Source organism: Salmo salar, unplaced genomic scaffold, assembly GCF_905237065.1.
Source record: "Salmo salar unplaced genomic scaffold, Ssal_v3.1, whole genome shotgun sequence".
NCBI classification, from domain to species: domain Eukaryota; kingdom Metazoa; phylum Chordata; class Actinopteri; order Salmoniformes; family Salmonidae; genus Salmo; species Salmo salar.
This window is the reverse complement of record NW_025548629.1, coordinates 107,501-125,492: the sequence shown is the minus strand read 5'-3', so window position 1 is coordinate 125,492 and position 17,992 is coordinate 107,501. Positions and strand designations below refer to the sequence as shown.

General features: G+C 46.3%; 1 protein-coding gene across 1 annotated transcript in view; it reads left to right on the top strand.

The window, feature by feature from the left end:
• The first annotated feature begins 283 nt into the window (after nucleotides 1-283).
• The window catches only part of LOC106561140 (NIPA-like protein 2), a 50,549-nt gene continuing 32,840 nt past the window's right edge, over nucleotides 284-17,992 (top strand). The window contains exons 1-3 of the mRNA XM_045712589.1: nucleotides 284-576; nucleotides 16,690-16,758; nucleotides 17,259-17,430. Coding sequence (XP_045568545.1) covers nucleotides 460-576; nucleotides 16,690-16,758; nucleotides 17,259-17,430 — 358 coding nt within the window. The 5' untranslated portion in view covers nucleotides 284-459. The remainder of the gene's footprint in view (nucleotides 577-16,689; nucleotides 16,759-17,258; nucleotides 17,431-17,992) is intronic.

The following is a 17,992-nucleotide window of genomic DNA, read 5'->3' as shown; positions in this document are numbered from 1 at the left end:
ATTAATTAAATTCCTTAGACGTCAATAGTATTATATTGTAACGATCCTCGTTATATGAGCCACGTTCCAGTTCCCACCAGGTGTGAAACCACTATTGGCGTAATGCATAAGATGATATCTGTCTTTCACGCCAAAATCCAGCGTTTGCTTCCCGTTCAACACCATATTATATTATTATTATATTGTAAAAGATCAGATGAAATGTATTCTGTGTGTAGGTGATAACTGTGTGCTCTCCAGCTCTGTAAGTGTCGTGTTGACGTGGAGACACGCAGACTGACAACGCAGACGCAGCCTGACAACGCTGACTGACAACGCAGCCTGGCACGTCCTGTCCTGTCCGTTGACTTGGACGTCAACCACTCAAAAGTCACGACATGGCGACACTGGAATCAGACAAACATGTGAAAAAGGTCCATCTGGACTTGTGATTCGGTAGCCTAGTTGGAAGGAAAGGCTATGCTAGAGGACAAGATGGCGAACAAGTCAACTTTAGACGACGTGTTTAGTAACAGAACAGGACAGAATTCATCTGTACCATGTCCGTTCACTGAAACCCGGGAGAATCCACTGAAGGTAGGCGACTAGTCCGCACCCAAACTTTACTTCTTATACTTCAAACAAATATTATTTTCTACTATTCGAGATGAAAAATTACATTTAGCGAATTTTATAAGGGGAAAGATTTTTTTATTTATTTTTTATTTTCCTAATATTTTCATTATTATTCTAATTATTTCCATGTCCGCTCTGTGACCGGATATACCTTGTCTGGGACAAACGATTCCAGTTCCCAACTCTCCAAAAAAAAGTTGTATAATTGTTAAAACGGACAATTAATTAATATTAACTGGGAAATGATCTTATGTATTTTCTTGCAATAGCTCTCTGTGACTTTTTGAAGAATATTTCTCTCAGAACTCTGATTTCCTATAAAAACATGTGTTTGGAGATTTGGGTCATTAAGGTCTGAATCCTAAATGTATCAGGTGAGTTCTACCATAAGGTCCTTCATGTTCTGTAAAGTTCTCTACATTTTGATCAATTTAAACAAACAATTATAAAATCACCATGATCACAACCATAAACTGTCAACTCCATCTACCTGATAGATTAAGAGATTTAAAAAAAAATATATATATATTTTTAATTTAGATTTAAATATGTTTATTTTCATTAGGTTTTAGTCATAAATCAACTTTGTATACCACTTGAATGGAGGAAAAAAAAAAAAGGTTGGTTTTTATTGAGGATTTTATTTTTAATTCATAATGTTCCATATTTTACAAATGTTTGCGTTTTAACTTTTAATTTCTATTGGGGGAAAAAACAAAACATGTCAGACTATCTGTTAACTCCATCAAGTGGCTTGTCAACTCTGTCGCTGATGGCTACCCCTCTTAAGATACGTTATTTGTCTGTCTTTTAAAAAAAAATATATTCTGAAAAAATATCTGAATCACTATTCTGCAACATGCTTTAACTATTTTAGTGTTTGCTGTACTAAACCTAAGGGATACTGTTTGCTTCATGAATGTTGTTTTAATGTTGTAGATGTAGAAAAACATGCCAAAATGCTAACTGAAATAAGCCCTGGAGCATTTATACAGTGCAATAAAACTAAAACGAAAACAAGTTTGGAGATTTTGAATTAAGTCATTTTCATTTTAAAATTACCCATGAGCACCAACGCGAAGTTGATAGAAGCAGGTTTAAATTGGGGGTCAAATGAAAGCTAACAGTTTATATTTGAGAGAAATTAAGGCATAAATAAAATGTTTCAACCATTTTTCCATCCTAAAAATTCAGCAATAAAGCAAAAGGCTTTGATTTCTAGACCAACTGATGGAAATGGGGTCTTAGGAAACCATCTACCATACAGGATACATCAAAACACAGTCATGTTGAAGACTCCTCCTGCCTTAGGAAACCATCTACCATACAGGATACATCAAAACACAGCCATGTTGAAGACTCCTCCTGCCTTAGGAAACCATCTACCATACAGGATACATCAAAACACAGTCATGTTGAAGACTCCTCCTGCCTTAGGAACCATCTACCATACAGGATACATCAAAACACAGCCATGTTGAAGACTCCTCCTGCCTTAGGAACCATCTACCATACAGGATACATCAAAACACAGTCATGTTGAAGACTCCTCCTGCCTTAGGAAACCATCTACCATCCTGCCAACTAAAATCGATACTCAGACAAGTGTTTTTCTTGCCTTCTGTAAGTTTAAGAAACTGTAGTGTTATGTTTCATTCGCAGCGTCAGGGAAAAGGTCTTGACCCCCCCCCAGGCACATTCCTCCCAAGTGTTTTTGTATTTAGTGCAGGAAGTTGAAGTTCATGGCCAGTGAGATAATGTCAGTAGCTAGCCAGCTACTTCCTGGGTATTTACAGTATCTTGGAAGCCAACACACAGTTTGTTTGAGTCATTTGAGTTCTCTACGCCCCTGTTGGTACCTGTTTTTCAAGGCTGAGATTTTGGAATAAATGAATCGCTAAATTGTCATGGTTTATTTCTAGTCATCTCGGAAACCCTGAATTAAAATGTTGCGTACTGTTCTGTCTTACATGCCTCTGTTCACGAGAGATTTATATTTCTAGAGGCTCCCTCTGAAACCTCTGAAGTCACGTATAGCCTACAGAGTACATGATGGCCTCTTGTCCTCCTCCTCTGTACACAGATACACAACACCTTCTGAGATGAGGACTGAGGTGAATTCTGTCAGCCACGTTGTCAGGGGGGCCTGGGCAGAGATGAGGACTGAGGTGAATTCTGTCAGCCACGTTGTCAGGGGGGCCTGGGCAGAGATGAGGACTGAGGTGAATTCTGTCAGCCACTTTGTCAGGGGGGCCTGAGCAGAGATGAGGACTGAGGTGAATTCTGTCAGCCACTTTGTCAGGGGGGCCTGAGCAGAGATGAGGACTGAGGTGAATTCTGTCAGCCACGTTGTCAGGGGGCCTGGGCAGAGATAGGACTAGGTGCTCAGCCACTTTGTCAGGGGGCCTGGGCAGAGATGAGGACTGAGGCGTATACTGTAGAACTAGGAGAAGAGACTGTTCTGCAGGAGAATGAGTTTACTGTATTGTAAGGATTGAGCAGCTGGCAGCTCTGAGATAACTCAACACCCCGAGCCTCCTCCCTGCTCTCTCCCTCCCTTCCCTCGTCCCCTCCCAGGTCAGAGGCCACGGATCAGCCCATATCTTTATCCCATTCCTCCATCCCCAGCCCGTCACAGCTCTCCATTGTCACGTAGCACAAAGAGACTCGCTGTCCGCCCCCCCTGGACACTGAGACAGAGGGAGACAGTGGGGGAGGAGAACATCAGTCTCATTCTGTTCTCACCTCTTCAGAACCAGAGAGTGAGAGAGAGAGAGAGAGTGAGAGAGGATGCAGGAAGCAGCACTCATATTACATTAAACGGCTTGTGTTAGGCCCTAAAGAGAACACTCTGGGGTAGAATGTTAGGGACAGAGTTAGAACGCTCTGGGGTAGAATGTTAGGGACAGAGTTAGAACGCTATGGGGTATAATGTTAGGGACAGAGTTAGAACGCTCTGGGGTAGAATGTTAGGGACAGAGTTAGAACGCTCTGGGGTAGAATGTTAGAATGCTCTGGGGTAGAATGTTAGAACGCTCTGGGGTAGAATGTTAGGGACAGAGTTAGAACACTCTGGGGTAGAATGTTAGAACACTCTGGGGTAGAATGTTAGAACACTCTGGGGTAGAATGTTAGAACACTCTGGGGTAGAATGTTAGAACGCTCTGGGGTAGAATGTTAGAATGCTCTGGGGTAGAATGTTAGAATGCTCTGGGGTAGAATGTTAGAACGCTCTGGGGTAGAATGTTAGAACGCTCTGGGGTAGAATGTTAGAACGCTCTGGGGTAGAATGTTAGAACGCTCTGGGGTAGAATGTTAGAACGCTCTGGGGTAGAATGTTAGGGACAGAGTTAGAACACTCTGGGGTAGAATGTTAGAACGCTCTGGGGTAGAATGTTAGAACGCTCTGGGGTAGAATGTTAGAACGCTCTGGGGTAGAATGTTAGGGACAGAGTTAGAACGCTCTGGGGTAGAATGTTAGGGACAGAGTTAGAACGCTCTGGGGTAGAATGTTAGGGACAGAGTTAGAACGCTCTGGGGTAGAATGTTAGGGACAGAGTTAGAACGCTCTGGGGTAGAATGTTAGAACGCTCTGGGGTAGAATGTTAGGGACAGAGTTAGAACGCTCTGGGGTAGAATGTTAGGGACAGAGTTAGAACGCTCTGGGGTAGAATGTTAGAATGCTCTGGGGTAGAATGTTAGAACGCTCTGGGGTAGAATGTTAGAACGCTCTGGGGTAGAATGTTAGGGACAGAGTTAGAACACTCTGGGGTAGAATGTTAGAACGCTCTGGGGTAGAATGTTAGAACGCTCTGGGGTAGAATGTTAGGGACAGAGTTAGAACACTCTGGGGTAGAATGTTAGAATGCTCTGGGGTAGAATGTTAGAACGCTCTGGGGTAGAATGTTAGGGACAGAGTTAGAACACTCTGGGGTAGAATGTTAGAACGCTCTGGGGTAGAATGTTAGAACGCTCTGGGGTAGAATGTTAGAACGCTCTGGGGTAGAATGTTAGAACGCTCTGGGGTAGAATGTTAGGGACAGAGTTAGAACACTCTGGGGTAGAATGTTAGAACGCTCTGGGGTAGAATGTTAGAACACTCTGGGGTAGAATGTTAGAACGCTCTGGGGTAGAATGTTAGGGACAGAGTTAGAACACTCTGGGGTAGAATGTTAGAACGCTCTGGGGTAGAATGTTAGAACGCTCTGGGGTAGAATGTTAGAACGCTCTGGGGTAGAATGTTAGAACGCTCTGGGGTAGAATGTTAGAACGCTCTGGGGTAGAATGTTAGGGACAGAGTTAGAACACTCTGGGGTAGAATGTTAGAACGCTCTGGGGTAGAATGTTAGAACGCTCTGGGGTAGAATGTTAGGGACAGAATAGGTCAGGAATAAAAGTGAAACTTCTTGGAAGTCTTTGAAACAACTGCAGAGTCTGTCTGAGTGGAAAACAAAAAACATGATTGTTATCTGCTGTTACATGTAAACTGTTGCTAAAATATTGACCTCATTATTGTAGGTTACAAGTATCAGATGACCTCCTCCTGTACAGCTCCTGGACATACAGTAAATCACAGTCCATGGATTAGGATATTATAGCAGATCTGTGTGTGTGTTGTTGGATACAAATGTTTCTCTTAGTAGTGGAATGTCTTCCAGCTGGGCAGTCTATTGTCAGGAGCAGAACGGACCTGCCAGGCCAATTAGCTCATGTTTGCCAAGTAGGACACTCCCCAGTGTGCCAGCCTGCTTGTGGCCTTTGTTTTGTTTGCCCTTCCTGCTACAAGAATGCCAGTCCTCTGTTCCCTCTGAGTGAATGTGTTGATGAATACTACTGTGCAATTCCATGTAAAAGGACCCATGAAAACCAACATGTGAAGTTCATAGGAACATGTTAAATTGGGTGTCAAATGAAAGCTAGGAGTGTATATATATATAATTTATTTATTTTACAAATTAAGGCATATATACTTTCAACCATTTTCCATTCTATAAATCTAAAAGATGGGAAAGGGGTCAACATAAAATTCTTCTAAGATATTTTTAGAAATACATTAAAACAAAATAATATTGAAGTAAAGACGCCTGGCAACTAAAAGCAACACATTTTTAAACTGAACAAAAATATAAATGCAACAATTTTAAAGATTTTACTGACTTACAGTTCAAATAAAGAAATCAGTCAATTGAAATAAATTCATGAGGCCCTAATCTATGGATTTCACATGACTGGGAATACAGATATGAATCTGTTGGTCACAGATACCTTAATAATAAGGTAGGGGCGTGGATCAGAAAACCAGTCAGTATCTGGTGTGACCACCATTTGCCTCATGCAGCGTGACACATCTCCTTCACATAGAGTTGATCAGGCTGTTGATTGTGGCCTGGGGAATGTTGGTCCCACTCCTTCTTCAATGGCTGTCACGCGGTCGTAACTGGAACACGCTTCGCGATCCAGAGCATCCCAAACATGCTCAATGGGTGACATGTCTGGTGAGTATGCAGGCCATGGAAGAACTGGGACATTTTCAGCTTCCAGGAATTGCGTACAGATCCTTGTGACATGGGGGGGCCGTGGATTATCATGCTGAAACATGAGGTGATGGCGGCAGATGAATGGCACGACAACGGGGCCTCAGGATTTCATCCCTTTCAAATGACCATAGATAATATACAGTTGTGTTTGTTGTCCGTAGCTTATGCCTGTTCATACCATAACCCCACCTCCACCATGGAGCCCATACCATAACCCCCACCTCCACCATGGGGCCCATACCATAACCCCACCTCCACCATGGGCCCAACCCCACCTCCACCATGGGGCCCATACCATAACCCCACCTCCACCATGGAGCCCATACCATAACCCCACCTCCACCATGGGGCCCATACCATAACCCCACCTCCACCATGGGGCCCATACCATAACCCCCACCTCCACCATGGGGCCCATACCATAACCCCCACCTCCACCATGGGGCCCATACCATAACCCCACCTCCACCATTGGGCCCATACCATAACCCCACCGCCACCATGGGGCCCATACCATAACCCCACCTCCACCATGGGGCCCTCTGTTCACAACGTTGACATCAGCAAACCGCTCGGCCACACGACGCCGTACACGCGGTCTGCCGTTGTGAGGCCGGTTGGACGTACTGTCAAATTCTCTAAAATGACGTCGGCGATGGCTTATGGGATTAACAGGGATGTAAACAAATTGGGGGATCTTTTATTTCAGCTCAGGATGGGATCAACACTTGACATGTCGCGTTTTTACATTTTTTGTTTCGTTATAGTTTTGGAGAAATGATTTGCCTCCTGTACGTTTAAGAAACATTGCTTTAAGCCTTGTATTTCCGTTACCAAAAACCCATATCTTTAAGATGTGTTCTAATTTCTCTCCCTCGCGAAGAGGGAGGATCATGAATATTCATAGAAATAACAAGTAAAGGTAGACCTACCAATTAGTTTGTGCTTTTACTCATATCAAGCTTGTTTATGAATTAATAAGGGATTTTAAAACTTGTAATTCTGTTGCGAATCGGTAACAGAATTTGCCAAAAAAATCAGTAACGGATTTACTGCAATTGAATTGGGAAATGATGGCAGTCACAAACCACAGTTGGGTCTCCTGCTACTGTCCTCCCTTTCACTGGCGTACTCCGCCCATGGAAGGAATCGGGCCCACTCACCCTGCCGGTCCTGGCAGTGACTCCTCAGGAACCTCCCCAGCTCCTGGTTCATCCTCTCCACCTGCCCGTTGGACTGAGGCCGACACCTGGAAGTGAGGCTGACCGTGACCCCGTGCTTCTCCAAAAAGGCCGTAATGTGAATTGGGGTCCATGGTCAGAGACGATGTCCTCCGGAAGGCCATAATGCCGGAAGACCTGCTGGAAGAATGCCTCAGTGACCTGGAGAGCAGTAGGGAGACCAGAAAGAGGGATTAAACAACAGGATTTACAAAATCTATCCACAACCACCAAAATGGCGGTGAAAACGTCAGAGGAGGGGAGATCGGTGACAAAGTCAATGGATAGATGAGAGCAGGGATGCTGAGGCACAGGAAGGGGAAGGAGTTTCCCTGCTGGAGCATTCCGGGGGGGATTTGGTTTGGGCACACATTGAACAGGAGTTGACGTAGCGACTAACGTCCTGCGCCAAGGTGGGCCACCAATACTTCTCAGAGATGGATTGGGTAGTGTGAGAAATACCTGGATGTCCAGTGACGACAGCTGTGTGCGCCCAGGTCAGCAGCCAATCCCTTATACCCGTGGGAACGTAGATGCGCTCAGGAGGACAGTTAGTGGGTGCGGGCTCCCTCTCCAGAGCCTGGCGGATGTCCACATCTACGTCCCAGACCACAGGAGCTACGACTCGAGAGGAAGGGATTATACGTACATTCTGGGCAGGACCCTCTCCCAAATCATAGAGACGTGACAGGGCGTCGGCTTTGGTGTTCTTAGAACCTGGGCGAATCTTGCGAAGAAAAGGACCCACCTTGCTTGGCGCGGATTCAGCCTCCTTGCTGTCCATATGTACTCCAGCTTTCGATGTTCAGTGAGGATGACGAATGTGTCCTTGGCGCCCTCCAGCCAGAGTCTCCACCCCTAATGCCAATTTCACCACCAGGAGCTCTCGATCACCATTGTCGTAATTCCTCTCTGCGGGGGACAGTTTCCTAGAGCACACTGATACAATTTCTGTGGATGACCCTTGTCGTTCAGACAGAACTGCCACCACGCTCACCTCCTGAAGCGTCCACCACAAAGGATATTGTGGGATCTGGGTGTTTTGAGCAACGGGGCGGAGGGTAGAACGTCCCTTGAGTAGATGGAAGGCCTCGTCGGGTGCTGGACTCCACCAACCTACAGGGACCATCCTTGAGGAGAGGGTGATTAATATATTAGCCATTTCTTAGACTCGCTTAGATAGTTAATTTGATGATACAGCAGTAGCAATACAAGGATATAACATCTATAGAAGAGACAGGAATGCTTATGGCGGAGGTGTTGCTGTATATATATTCAGAGCCATATCCCTGTAATGCTTAGAGAAGATCTTATGTCAAGTGTTACTGAAGTGTTGTGGTTGCAGGTTCACCCGGAACATCTAATGCCTTTTCCTTTGGGGTGTTGCTATAGGCCACCAAGTGCTAACAGTCAGTATCTAAATAATATGTGTGAAATGCTTGATAGTGTATGTGATGTAAACAGAGAGGTCTACTTTCTTGGGGACCTGAATATCACCTGGTTTTCATCAAGCTGTCGGCTCAAGAGGAAGCTTCTTACTGTAACCAGTGCCTGTAATCTGGTTCAGGTTATTAATCAAACCTACCAGGCTGTTTACAAAACACTACAGGAACAAGATCATCCACATGTATGGATCACATTTCTACTAATACTGTAGAACTTTGTTCTAAAGCTGTATCTGTTCCCATTGGATGCAGTGATCACAATATAGTGGCTATATCCAGGAAAGACAACGTTCCAAAAGCTGGGCCTAAAAACAGTGTATAAGAGATCATACAAAAGATTTAGCTGTAACTCTTCGGTGGATGTTGTTAAAAATATTTGTTGGTCTGATGTGATTTATAAGGAGCATCCAGACGCTGTACTTGATGAATTTACGAAATGGCCCTGTTAAGAAACTGATTTGTCGGAACTGTTAAGGCTCCATAGATTGATTGAGGAATTGGAAAACTGTATGGTTGAAAGAGATGGGGCTAAAGGAGTGGCTGTACATCCGACTGGCTGACTAACTGCAAGTTGAGAAATTTAACTAAACTCAACATAAAGAAGAAACTATATTATGAAGCCAAGATCCTCAACCCAGTAGTCCAGGCAATAGATCCATTGTTTAAACTGTTCTCTCATGCTGGTAAGCAATGCTCTATGTTCTGGAGAGTTATAAAAACCTCCTCCAATGACTGGCTACAGCAGACCCCGTCCTCCTCCAATGACTGGCTACAGCAGACCCCCTACTCCTCCAATGACTGGCTACAGCAGACCCCCTCCTCCTCCAATGACTGGCTACAGCAGACCCCCTCCTCCTCTAATGACTGGCTACAGCAGACCCCTCCTCCTCCAATGACTGGCTACAGCAGACCCCCTCCTCCTCCAATGACTGGCTACAGCAGACCCCCCCCTCCTCCTCCAATGACTGGCTACAGCAGACCTCCTCCTCCTCCAATGACTGGCTACAGCAGACCCCCTCCTCCTCCAATGACTGGCTATAGCAGACCCCCTCCTCCTCCAATGACTGGCTACAGCAGACCCCCTCCTCCTCCAATGACTGGCTACAGCAGACCCCCTCCTCCTCCAATGACTGGCTACAGCAGACCCCCTCCTCCTCCAATGACTGGCTACAGCAGACCCCCTCCTCCTCCAATGACTGGCTACAGCAGACCCCCTCCTCCTCCAATGACTGGCTATAGCAGACCCCCTCCTCCTCCAATGACTGGCTATAGCAGACCCCCTCCTCCTCCAATGACTGGCTATAGCAGACCCCCTCCTCCTCCAATGACTGGCTACAGCAGACCCCCTCCTCCTCCAATGACTGGCTACAGCAGACCCCCTCCTCCTCCATTGACTGGCTACAGCAGACCCCCTCCTCCAATGACTGGCTACAGCAGACTCCCTCCTCCAATGACTGGCTACCGCAGACCCCCCCCCTCTAATGGCTGGCTACAGCAGACCCCCTCCTCCAATGGCTGGCTACAGCAGACTACAGCAGACCCCCTCCTCTAATGACTGGCTACAGCAGACCCCCTCCTCTAATGACTGGCTACAGCAGACCCCCTCCTCTAATGACTGGCTACAGCAGACCCCCTCCTCTAATGACTGGCTACAGCAGACCCCCTCCTCTAATGACTGGCTACAGCAGACCCCCTCCTCTAATGACTGGCTACAGCAGACCCCCTCCTCTAATGACTGGCTACAGCAGACCCCCTCTAATGACTGGCTACAGCAGACCCCCTCTAATGACTGGCTACAGCAGACCCCCTCCAATGACTGGCTACAGCAGACCCCTCCAATGACTGGCTACAGCAGACCCCCTCCTCCTCTAATGACTGGCTACAGCAGACCCCCTCCTCCTCCAATGACTGGCTACAGCAGACACCCTCCTCCTCCAATGACTGGCTACAGCAGACCCCCTCCTCCTCCAATGACTGGCTACTGCAGACCTCCTCCTCCTCTGACTGGCTACAGCAGACCCCCTCCTCCAATGACTGGCTACACTAGTCTAGTGGCGTTCATCTATGGGATGATGTCACTAGTCTAGTGGCGTTCTCTATGGGATGATGCCACTAGTTCAATGGCGTTCTCTATGGGATGATGCCACTAGTTCAGTGTCGTTCTCTAAGGGATGATGCCACTAGTCTAGTGTTGTTCTCTATGGGATGATGCCACTAGTCTAGTGTCGTTCTCTATGGGATGATGCCACTAGTTCTCTATGGGATGATGCCACTAGTTCTCTATGGGATGATGCCACTAGTTCTCTATGGGATGATGCCACTAGTCTAGTGGCGTTCTCTATAGGATGATGCCACTAGTCCTCTATGGCGTTCTCTATGGGATGATGCCACTAGTCCTCTATGGCGTTCTCTACGGGATGATGCCACTTGTCTAGTGTCGTTCTCTAAGGGATGATGCCACTAGTCTAGTGTTGTTCTCTATGGGATGATGCCACTAGTCTAGTGTCGTTCTCTATGGGATGATGCCACTAGTTCTCTATGGGATGATGCCACTAGTTCTCTATGGGATGATGCCACTAGTTCTCTATGGGATGATACCACTAGTTCTCTATGGGATGATGCCACTAGTCTAGTGTCGTTCTCTACGCGATGATGCCACTAGTCTATTGGCGTTCTCTACGGGATGATGCCACTAGTCTAGTGGCGTTCTCTATGGGATGATGCCACTAGTCTAGTGGCGTTCTCTACGGGATGATGTCACTAGTTCTCTATGGGATGATGCCACTCATCCAGTGGCGTTCTCTATGGGATGATGTCACTAGTCTAGTGTTGTTCTCTATGGGATGATGCCACTTGTCCTCTATGGCGTTCTCTATGGGATGATGCCACTAGTTCTCTATGGGATGATGCCACTAGTCTAGTGTCGTTCTCTACGGGATGATGCCACTAGTCTAGTGGCGTTCTCTATGGGATGATGCCACTAGTCTAGTGTCGTTCTCTATGGGATGATGCCACTAGTCTAGTGTTGTTCTCTATGGGATGATGCCACTAGTCTAGTGTTGTTCTCTATGGGATGATGCCACTAGTCTAGTGGCGTTCTCTATGGGATGATGCCACTAGTCTAGTGGCGTTCTCTATGGGATGATACCACTAGTCTAGTGTCGTTCTCTACGGGATGCTGCCACGTCGTCAACCCTGTTCTCTACGGGATGATGTCACTAGTTCTCTATGGGATGATGCCACTCATCCAGTGGCGTTCTCTATGGGATGATGTCACTAGTCTAGTGTCGTTCTCTATGGGATGATGCCACTTGTCCTCTATGGTGTTCTCTATGGGATGATGCCACTAGTCTAGTGGCGTTCTCTATGGGATGACGTCACTAGTCTAGTGGCGTTCTCTATGGGATGATGCCACTAGTCTAGTGTTGTTCTCTATGGGATGATGCCACTAGTCTAGTGTTGTTCTCTACGGGATGAGGCCACTAGTCTAGTGTCGTTCTCTATGGGATGATGCCACTAGTCTAGTGTCGTTCTCTATGGGATGATGCCACTAGTCTAGTGTTGTTCTCTATGGGATGATGCCACTAGTCTAGTGGTGTTCTCTATGGGATGACGCCACTAGTCTAGTGTCGTTCTCTACGGGATGATGCCACTAATCTAGTGTTCTCTATGGGATGATGCCACTAGTCTAGTGTTGTTCTCTATGGGATGATGCCACTAGTCTAGTGTAGTTCTCTATGGGATGATGCCACTAGTCTAGTGTTGTTCTCTATGGGATGATGCCACTAGTCTAGTGTTGTTCTCTATGGGATGATGCCACTAGTCTAGTGTTCTCTATGGGATGATGCCACTAGTCTATTTTTCTCTATGGGATGATGCCACTAGTCTAGTGTTCTCTATGGGATGATGCCACTAGTCTAGTGTTCTCTATGGGATGATGCCACTAGTCTAGTGTTGTTCTCTATGGGATGATACCACTAGTCTAGTGTTGTTCTCTATGGGATGATGCCACTAGTCTAGTGTTGTTCTCTATGGGATGATGCCACTAGTCTAGTGTTGTTCTCTATGGGATGATGCCACTAGTCTAGTGTTGTTCTCTATGGGATGATGCCACTAGTCTAGTGTTGTTCTCTATGGGATGATGCCACTAGTCTAGTGTTGTTCTCTATGGGATGATGCCACTAGTCTAGTGTTGTTCTCTATGGGATGATGCCACTAGTCTAGTGTTGTTCTCTATGGGATGATGCCACTAGTCTAGTGTTGTTCTCTATGGGATGATGCCACTAGTCTAGTGTTGTTCTCTATGGGATGATGCCACTAGTCTAGTGTTGTTCTCTATGGGATGATGCCACTAGTCTAGTGTTGTTCTCTATGGGATGATGCCACTAGTCTAGTGTTGTTCTCTATGGGATGATGCCACTAGTCTAGTGTTGTTCTCTATGGGATGATGCCACTAGTCTAGTGGCGTTCTCTATGGGATGATGCCACTAGTCTAGTGTTGTTCTCTATGGGATGATGCCACTAGTCTAGTGTTGTTCTCTATGGGATGATGCCACTAGTCTAGTGTTGTTCTCTATGGGATGATACCACTAGTCTAGTGTTCTCTATGGGATGATGCCACTAGTCTAGTGTTCTCTATGGGATGATACCACTAGTCTAGTGTTGTTCTCTATGGGATGATGCCACTAGTCTAGTGTTCTCTATGGGATGATGCCACTAGTCTAGTGTCGTTCTCTATGGGATGATGCCACTAGTCTAGTGTCGTTCTCTATGGGATGATGCCACTAGTCTAGTGTTGTTCTCTATGGGATGATGCCACTAGTCTAGTGTTCTCTATGGGATGATGCCACTAGTCTAGTGTTCTCTATGGGATGATGCCACTAGTCTAGTGTTGTTCTCTATGGGATGAGGCCACTAGTCTAGTGTCGTTCTCTATGGGATGATGCCACTAGTCTAGTGGCGTTCTCTATGGGATGATGCCACTAGTCTAGTGGCGTTCTCTATGGGATGATGCCACTAGTCTAGTGGCGTTCTCTATGGGATGATGCCACTAGTCTAGTGGCGTTCTCTATGGGATGATGCCACTAGTCTAGTGTTCTCTATGGGATGATGCCACTAGTCTAGTGTCGTTCTCTATGGGATGATGCCACTAGTCTAGTGTCGTTCTCTATGGGATGATGCCACTAGTCTAGTGTCGTTCTCTATGGGATGATGCCACTAGTCTAGTGTCGTTCTCTATGGGATGATGCCACTAGTCTAGTGTTGTTCTCTATGGGATGATGCCACTAGTCTAGTGTTCTCTATGGGATGATGCCACTAGTCTAGTGTTCTCTATGGGATGATGCCACTAGTCTAGTGTTCTCTATGGGATGATGCCACTAGTCTAGTGTTGTTCTCTATGGGATGATGCCACTAGTCTAGTGTAGTTCTCTATGGGATGATGCCACTAGTCTAGTGTTGTTCTCTATGGGATGATGCCACTAGTCTAGTGTTGTTCTCTATGGGATGATGCCACTAGTCTAGTGTTCTCTATGGGATGATGCCACTAGTCTATTTTTCTCTATGGGATGATGCCACTAGTCTAGTGTTCTCTATGGGATGATGCCACTAGTCTAGTGTTCTCTATGGGATGATGCCACTAGTCTAGTGTTGTTCTCTATGGGATGATACCACTAGTCTAGTGTTGTTCTCTATGGGATGATGCCACTAGTCTAGTGTTGTTCTCTATGGGATGATGCCACTAGTCTAGTGTTGTTCTCTATGGGATGATGCCACTAGTCTAGTGTTGTTCTCTATGGGATGATGCCACTAGTCTAGTGTTGTTCTCTATGGGATGATGCCACTAGTCTAGTGTTGTTCTCTATGGGATGATGCCACTAGTCTAGTGTTGTTCTCTATGGGATGATGCCACTAGTCTAGTGTTGTTCTCTATGGGATGATGCCACTAGTCTAGTGTTGTTCTCTATGGGATGATGCCACTAGTCTAGTGTTGTTCTCTATGGGATGATGCCACTAGTCTAGTGTTGTTCTCTATGGGATGATGCCACTAGTCTAGTGTTGTTCTCTATGGGATGATGCCACTAGTCTAGTGTTGTTCTCTATGGGATGATGCCACTAGTCTAGTGTTGTTCTCTATGGGATGATGCCACTAGTCTAGTGGCGTTCTCTATGGGATGATGCCACTAGTCTAGTGTTGTTCTCTATGGGATGATGCCACTAGTCTAGTGTTGTTCTCTATGGGATGATGCCACTAGTCTAGTGTTGTTCTCTATGGGATGATACCACTAGTCTAGTGTTCTCTATGGGATGATGCCACTAGTCTAGTGTTCTCTATGGGATGATACCACTAGTCTAGTGTTGTTCTCTATGGGATGATGCCACTAGTCTAGTGTTCTCTATGGGATGATGCCACTAGTCTAGTGTTGTTCTCTATGGGATGATGCCACTAGTCTAGTGTTGTTCTCTATGGGATGATGCCACTAGTCTAGTGTCGTTCTCTATGGGATGATGCCACTAGTCTAGTGTTGTTCTCTATGGGATGATGCCACTAGTCTAGTGTTCTCTATGGGATGATGCCACTAGTCTAGTGTTCTCTCTGGGATGATGCCACTAGTCTAGTGTTCTCTATGGGATGATGCCACTAGTCTAGTGTCGTTCTCTATGGGATGATGCCACTAGTCTAGTGTCGTTCTCTATGGGATGATGCCACTAGTCTAGTGTTGTTCTCTATGGGATGATGCCACTAGTCTAGTGTTCTCTATGGGATGATGCCACTAGTCTAGTGTTCTCTATGGGATGATGCCACTAGTCTAGTGTTGTTCTCTATGGGATGAGGCCACTAGTCTAGTGTCGTTCTCTATGGGATGATGCCACTAGTCTAGTGGCGTTCTCTATGGGATGATGCCACTAGTCTAGTGGCGTTCTCTATGGGATGATGCCACTAGTCTAGTGGCGTTCTCTATGGGATGATGCCACTAGTCTAGTGGCGTTCTCTATGGGATGATGCCACTAGTCTAGTGTTCTCTATGGGATGATGCCACTAGTCTAGTGTCGTTCTCTATGGGATGATGCCACTAGTCTAGTGTCGTTCTCTATGGGATGATGCCACTAGTCTAGTGTCGTTCTCTATGGGATGATGCCACTAGTCTAGTGTCGTTCTCTATGGGATGATGCCACTAGTCTAGTGTTGTTCTCTATGGGATGATGCCACTAGTCTAGTGTTCTCTATGGGATGATGCCACTAGTCTAGTGTTCTCTATGGGATGATGCCACTAGTCTAGTGTTCTCTATGGGATGATGCCACTAGTCTAGTGTTGTTCTCTATGGGATGATGTCACTAGTCTAGTGTTGTTCTCTATGGGATGATGCCACTAGTCTAGTGTTGTTCTCTATGGGATGATGCCACTAGTCTAGTGTCGTTCTCTATGGGATGATGCCACTAGTCTAGTGTCGTTCTCTATGGGATGATGCCACTAGTCTAGTGTCGTTCTCTATGGGATGATGCCACTAGTCTAGTGTCGTTCTCTATGGGATGATGCCACTAGTCTAGTGTTGTTCTCTATGGGATGATGCCACTAGTCTAGTGTTCTCTATGGGATGATGCCACTAGTCTAGTGTTGTTCTCTATGGGATGATGTCACTAGTCTAGTGTTGTTCTCTATGGGATGATGCCACTAGTCTAGTGTTGTTCTCTATGGGATGATGCCACTAGTCTAGTGTTCTCTATGGGATGATGCCACTAGTCTAGTGTTGTTCTCTATGGGATGATGCCACTAGTCTAGTGTTGTTCTCTATGGGATGATGCCACTAGTCTAGTGTTCTCTATGGGATGTTAGAGGAATCCTTCTGATCTGTTTTACTGTTGTTTTACAGGCGTATCTCCTGGGAATCATCATTTCAATATGTGGGAACTTCCTCATCAGCATTTCTCTGAATATACAGGTAGGGGTTGTGTTTGTTTATGAGGCCGTGTTCTGTACTATGAGAAACAATACTACTGTTTACTGATGTCGTCATTTACCCGAATGGAACCAACAGTACCTTTTAATGTTATGCTAGTTACTGTATTATTAGTGTATTTTCCCATGTTCCACTGATAACATGTCAATGAACTGCTGTCCTTCTCCTCTCCTCTCCTCTGTTCTCCTCTCACCTCTCCTCTCCTCTCCCCTCCTCTGTTCTCCTCTCCTTTCCCCTCCTCTCCTCTGTTCTCCTCTCTGTTCTCCCCTCCTCTCCTCTGTTCTCCTCTCTGTTCTCCTCTCTGTTCTCCTCTCTGTTCTCCTCTCTGTTCTCCTCTCCCCTCCTCTCCTCTGTTCTCCTCTCCCCTCCTCTCCTCTGTTCTCCTCTCCTCTGTTCTCCTCTCCTCTGTTCTCCTCTCCTCTGCTCTCCTCTCCTCTGTTCTTCTCTCCTCTCCTCTGTTCTCCTCTCTGTTCTCCTCTCAGAAATATGCCCACATGCGTCAGTCCCAGCTGGGCGACTCCAAGCCCTACTACAGGTCCGTGCTGTGGTGGAGTGGTGTGGTTCTGATGGGGGTCGGGGAGCTGGGGAACTTTGCCGCCTACGGCTTCGCTCCGGCTTCCCTCATCGCACCACTGGGTTGCGTTTCAGTCATAGGTAAGACCAAAAAACCTCTTCAGACGTTTCTTTAGTGTTATGGTTTTATTTATCTATATTTTATTGGACAATTTTTATATCATTTCTTGCATTTTTTTAAGCATCAATATGAAACCTCTCTTCTATTGCCACTTTCCTGGTAGAGTTTACCCTATAAGCACAGGTGTAGGATCAGTTAACCTCCCCAATCCTGACCTTAAACCTTAGGGGAGGGAGGGGAGGGAGGAGGAGGAGGGAGGGAGGAGGGAGGGAGGGAGGAGGAGGGAGGAGAGGGAGGAGGGGGAGGGAGGGAGGAGGAGGGGGAGGAGGGAGAGGGAGGGAGGGAGGAGGGGGAGGAGGAAGGGAGGAGGAGGGAGGAGAAGGGGGGGTGATACAAACAGAACTGACCTCAGCTCATGATGCAGTGTCTAGAGAACCGCCCTAATATACTTCCAGGTGACACATCCCATTTTAGCCAATCAGATGGCTTGCTGGTTCTGTAATCCACCAATCCGTGTGAAGCCATTCTCTACCCAGGCAGGTGCGGCTGTCACGTGTTCAGTGTAAACATTCTAATGGCAGG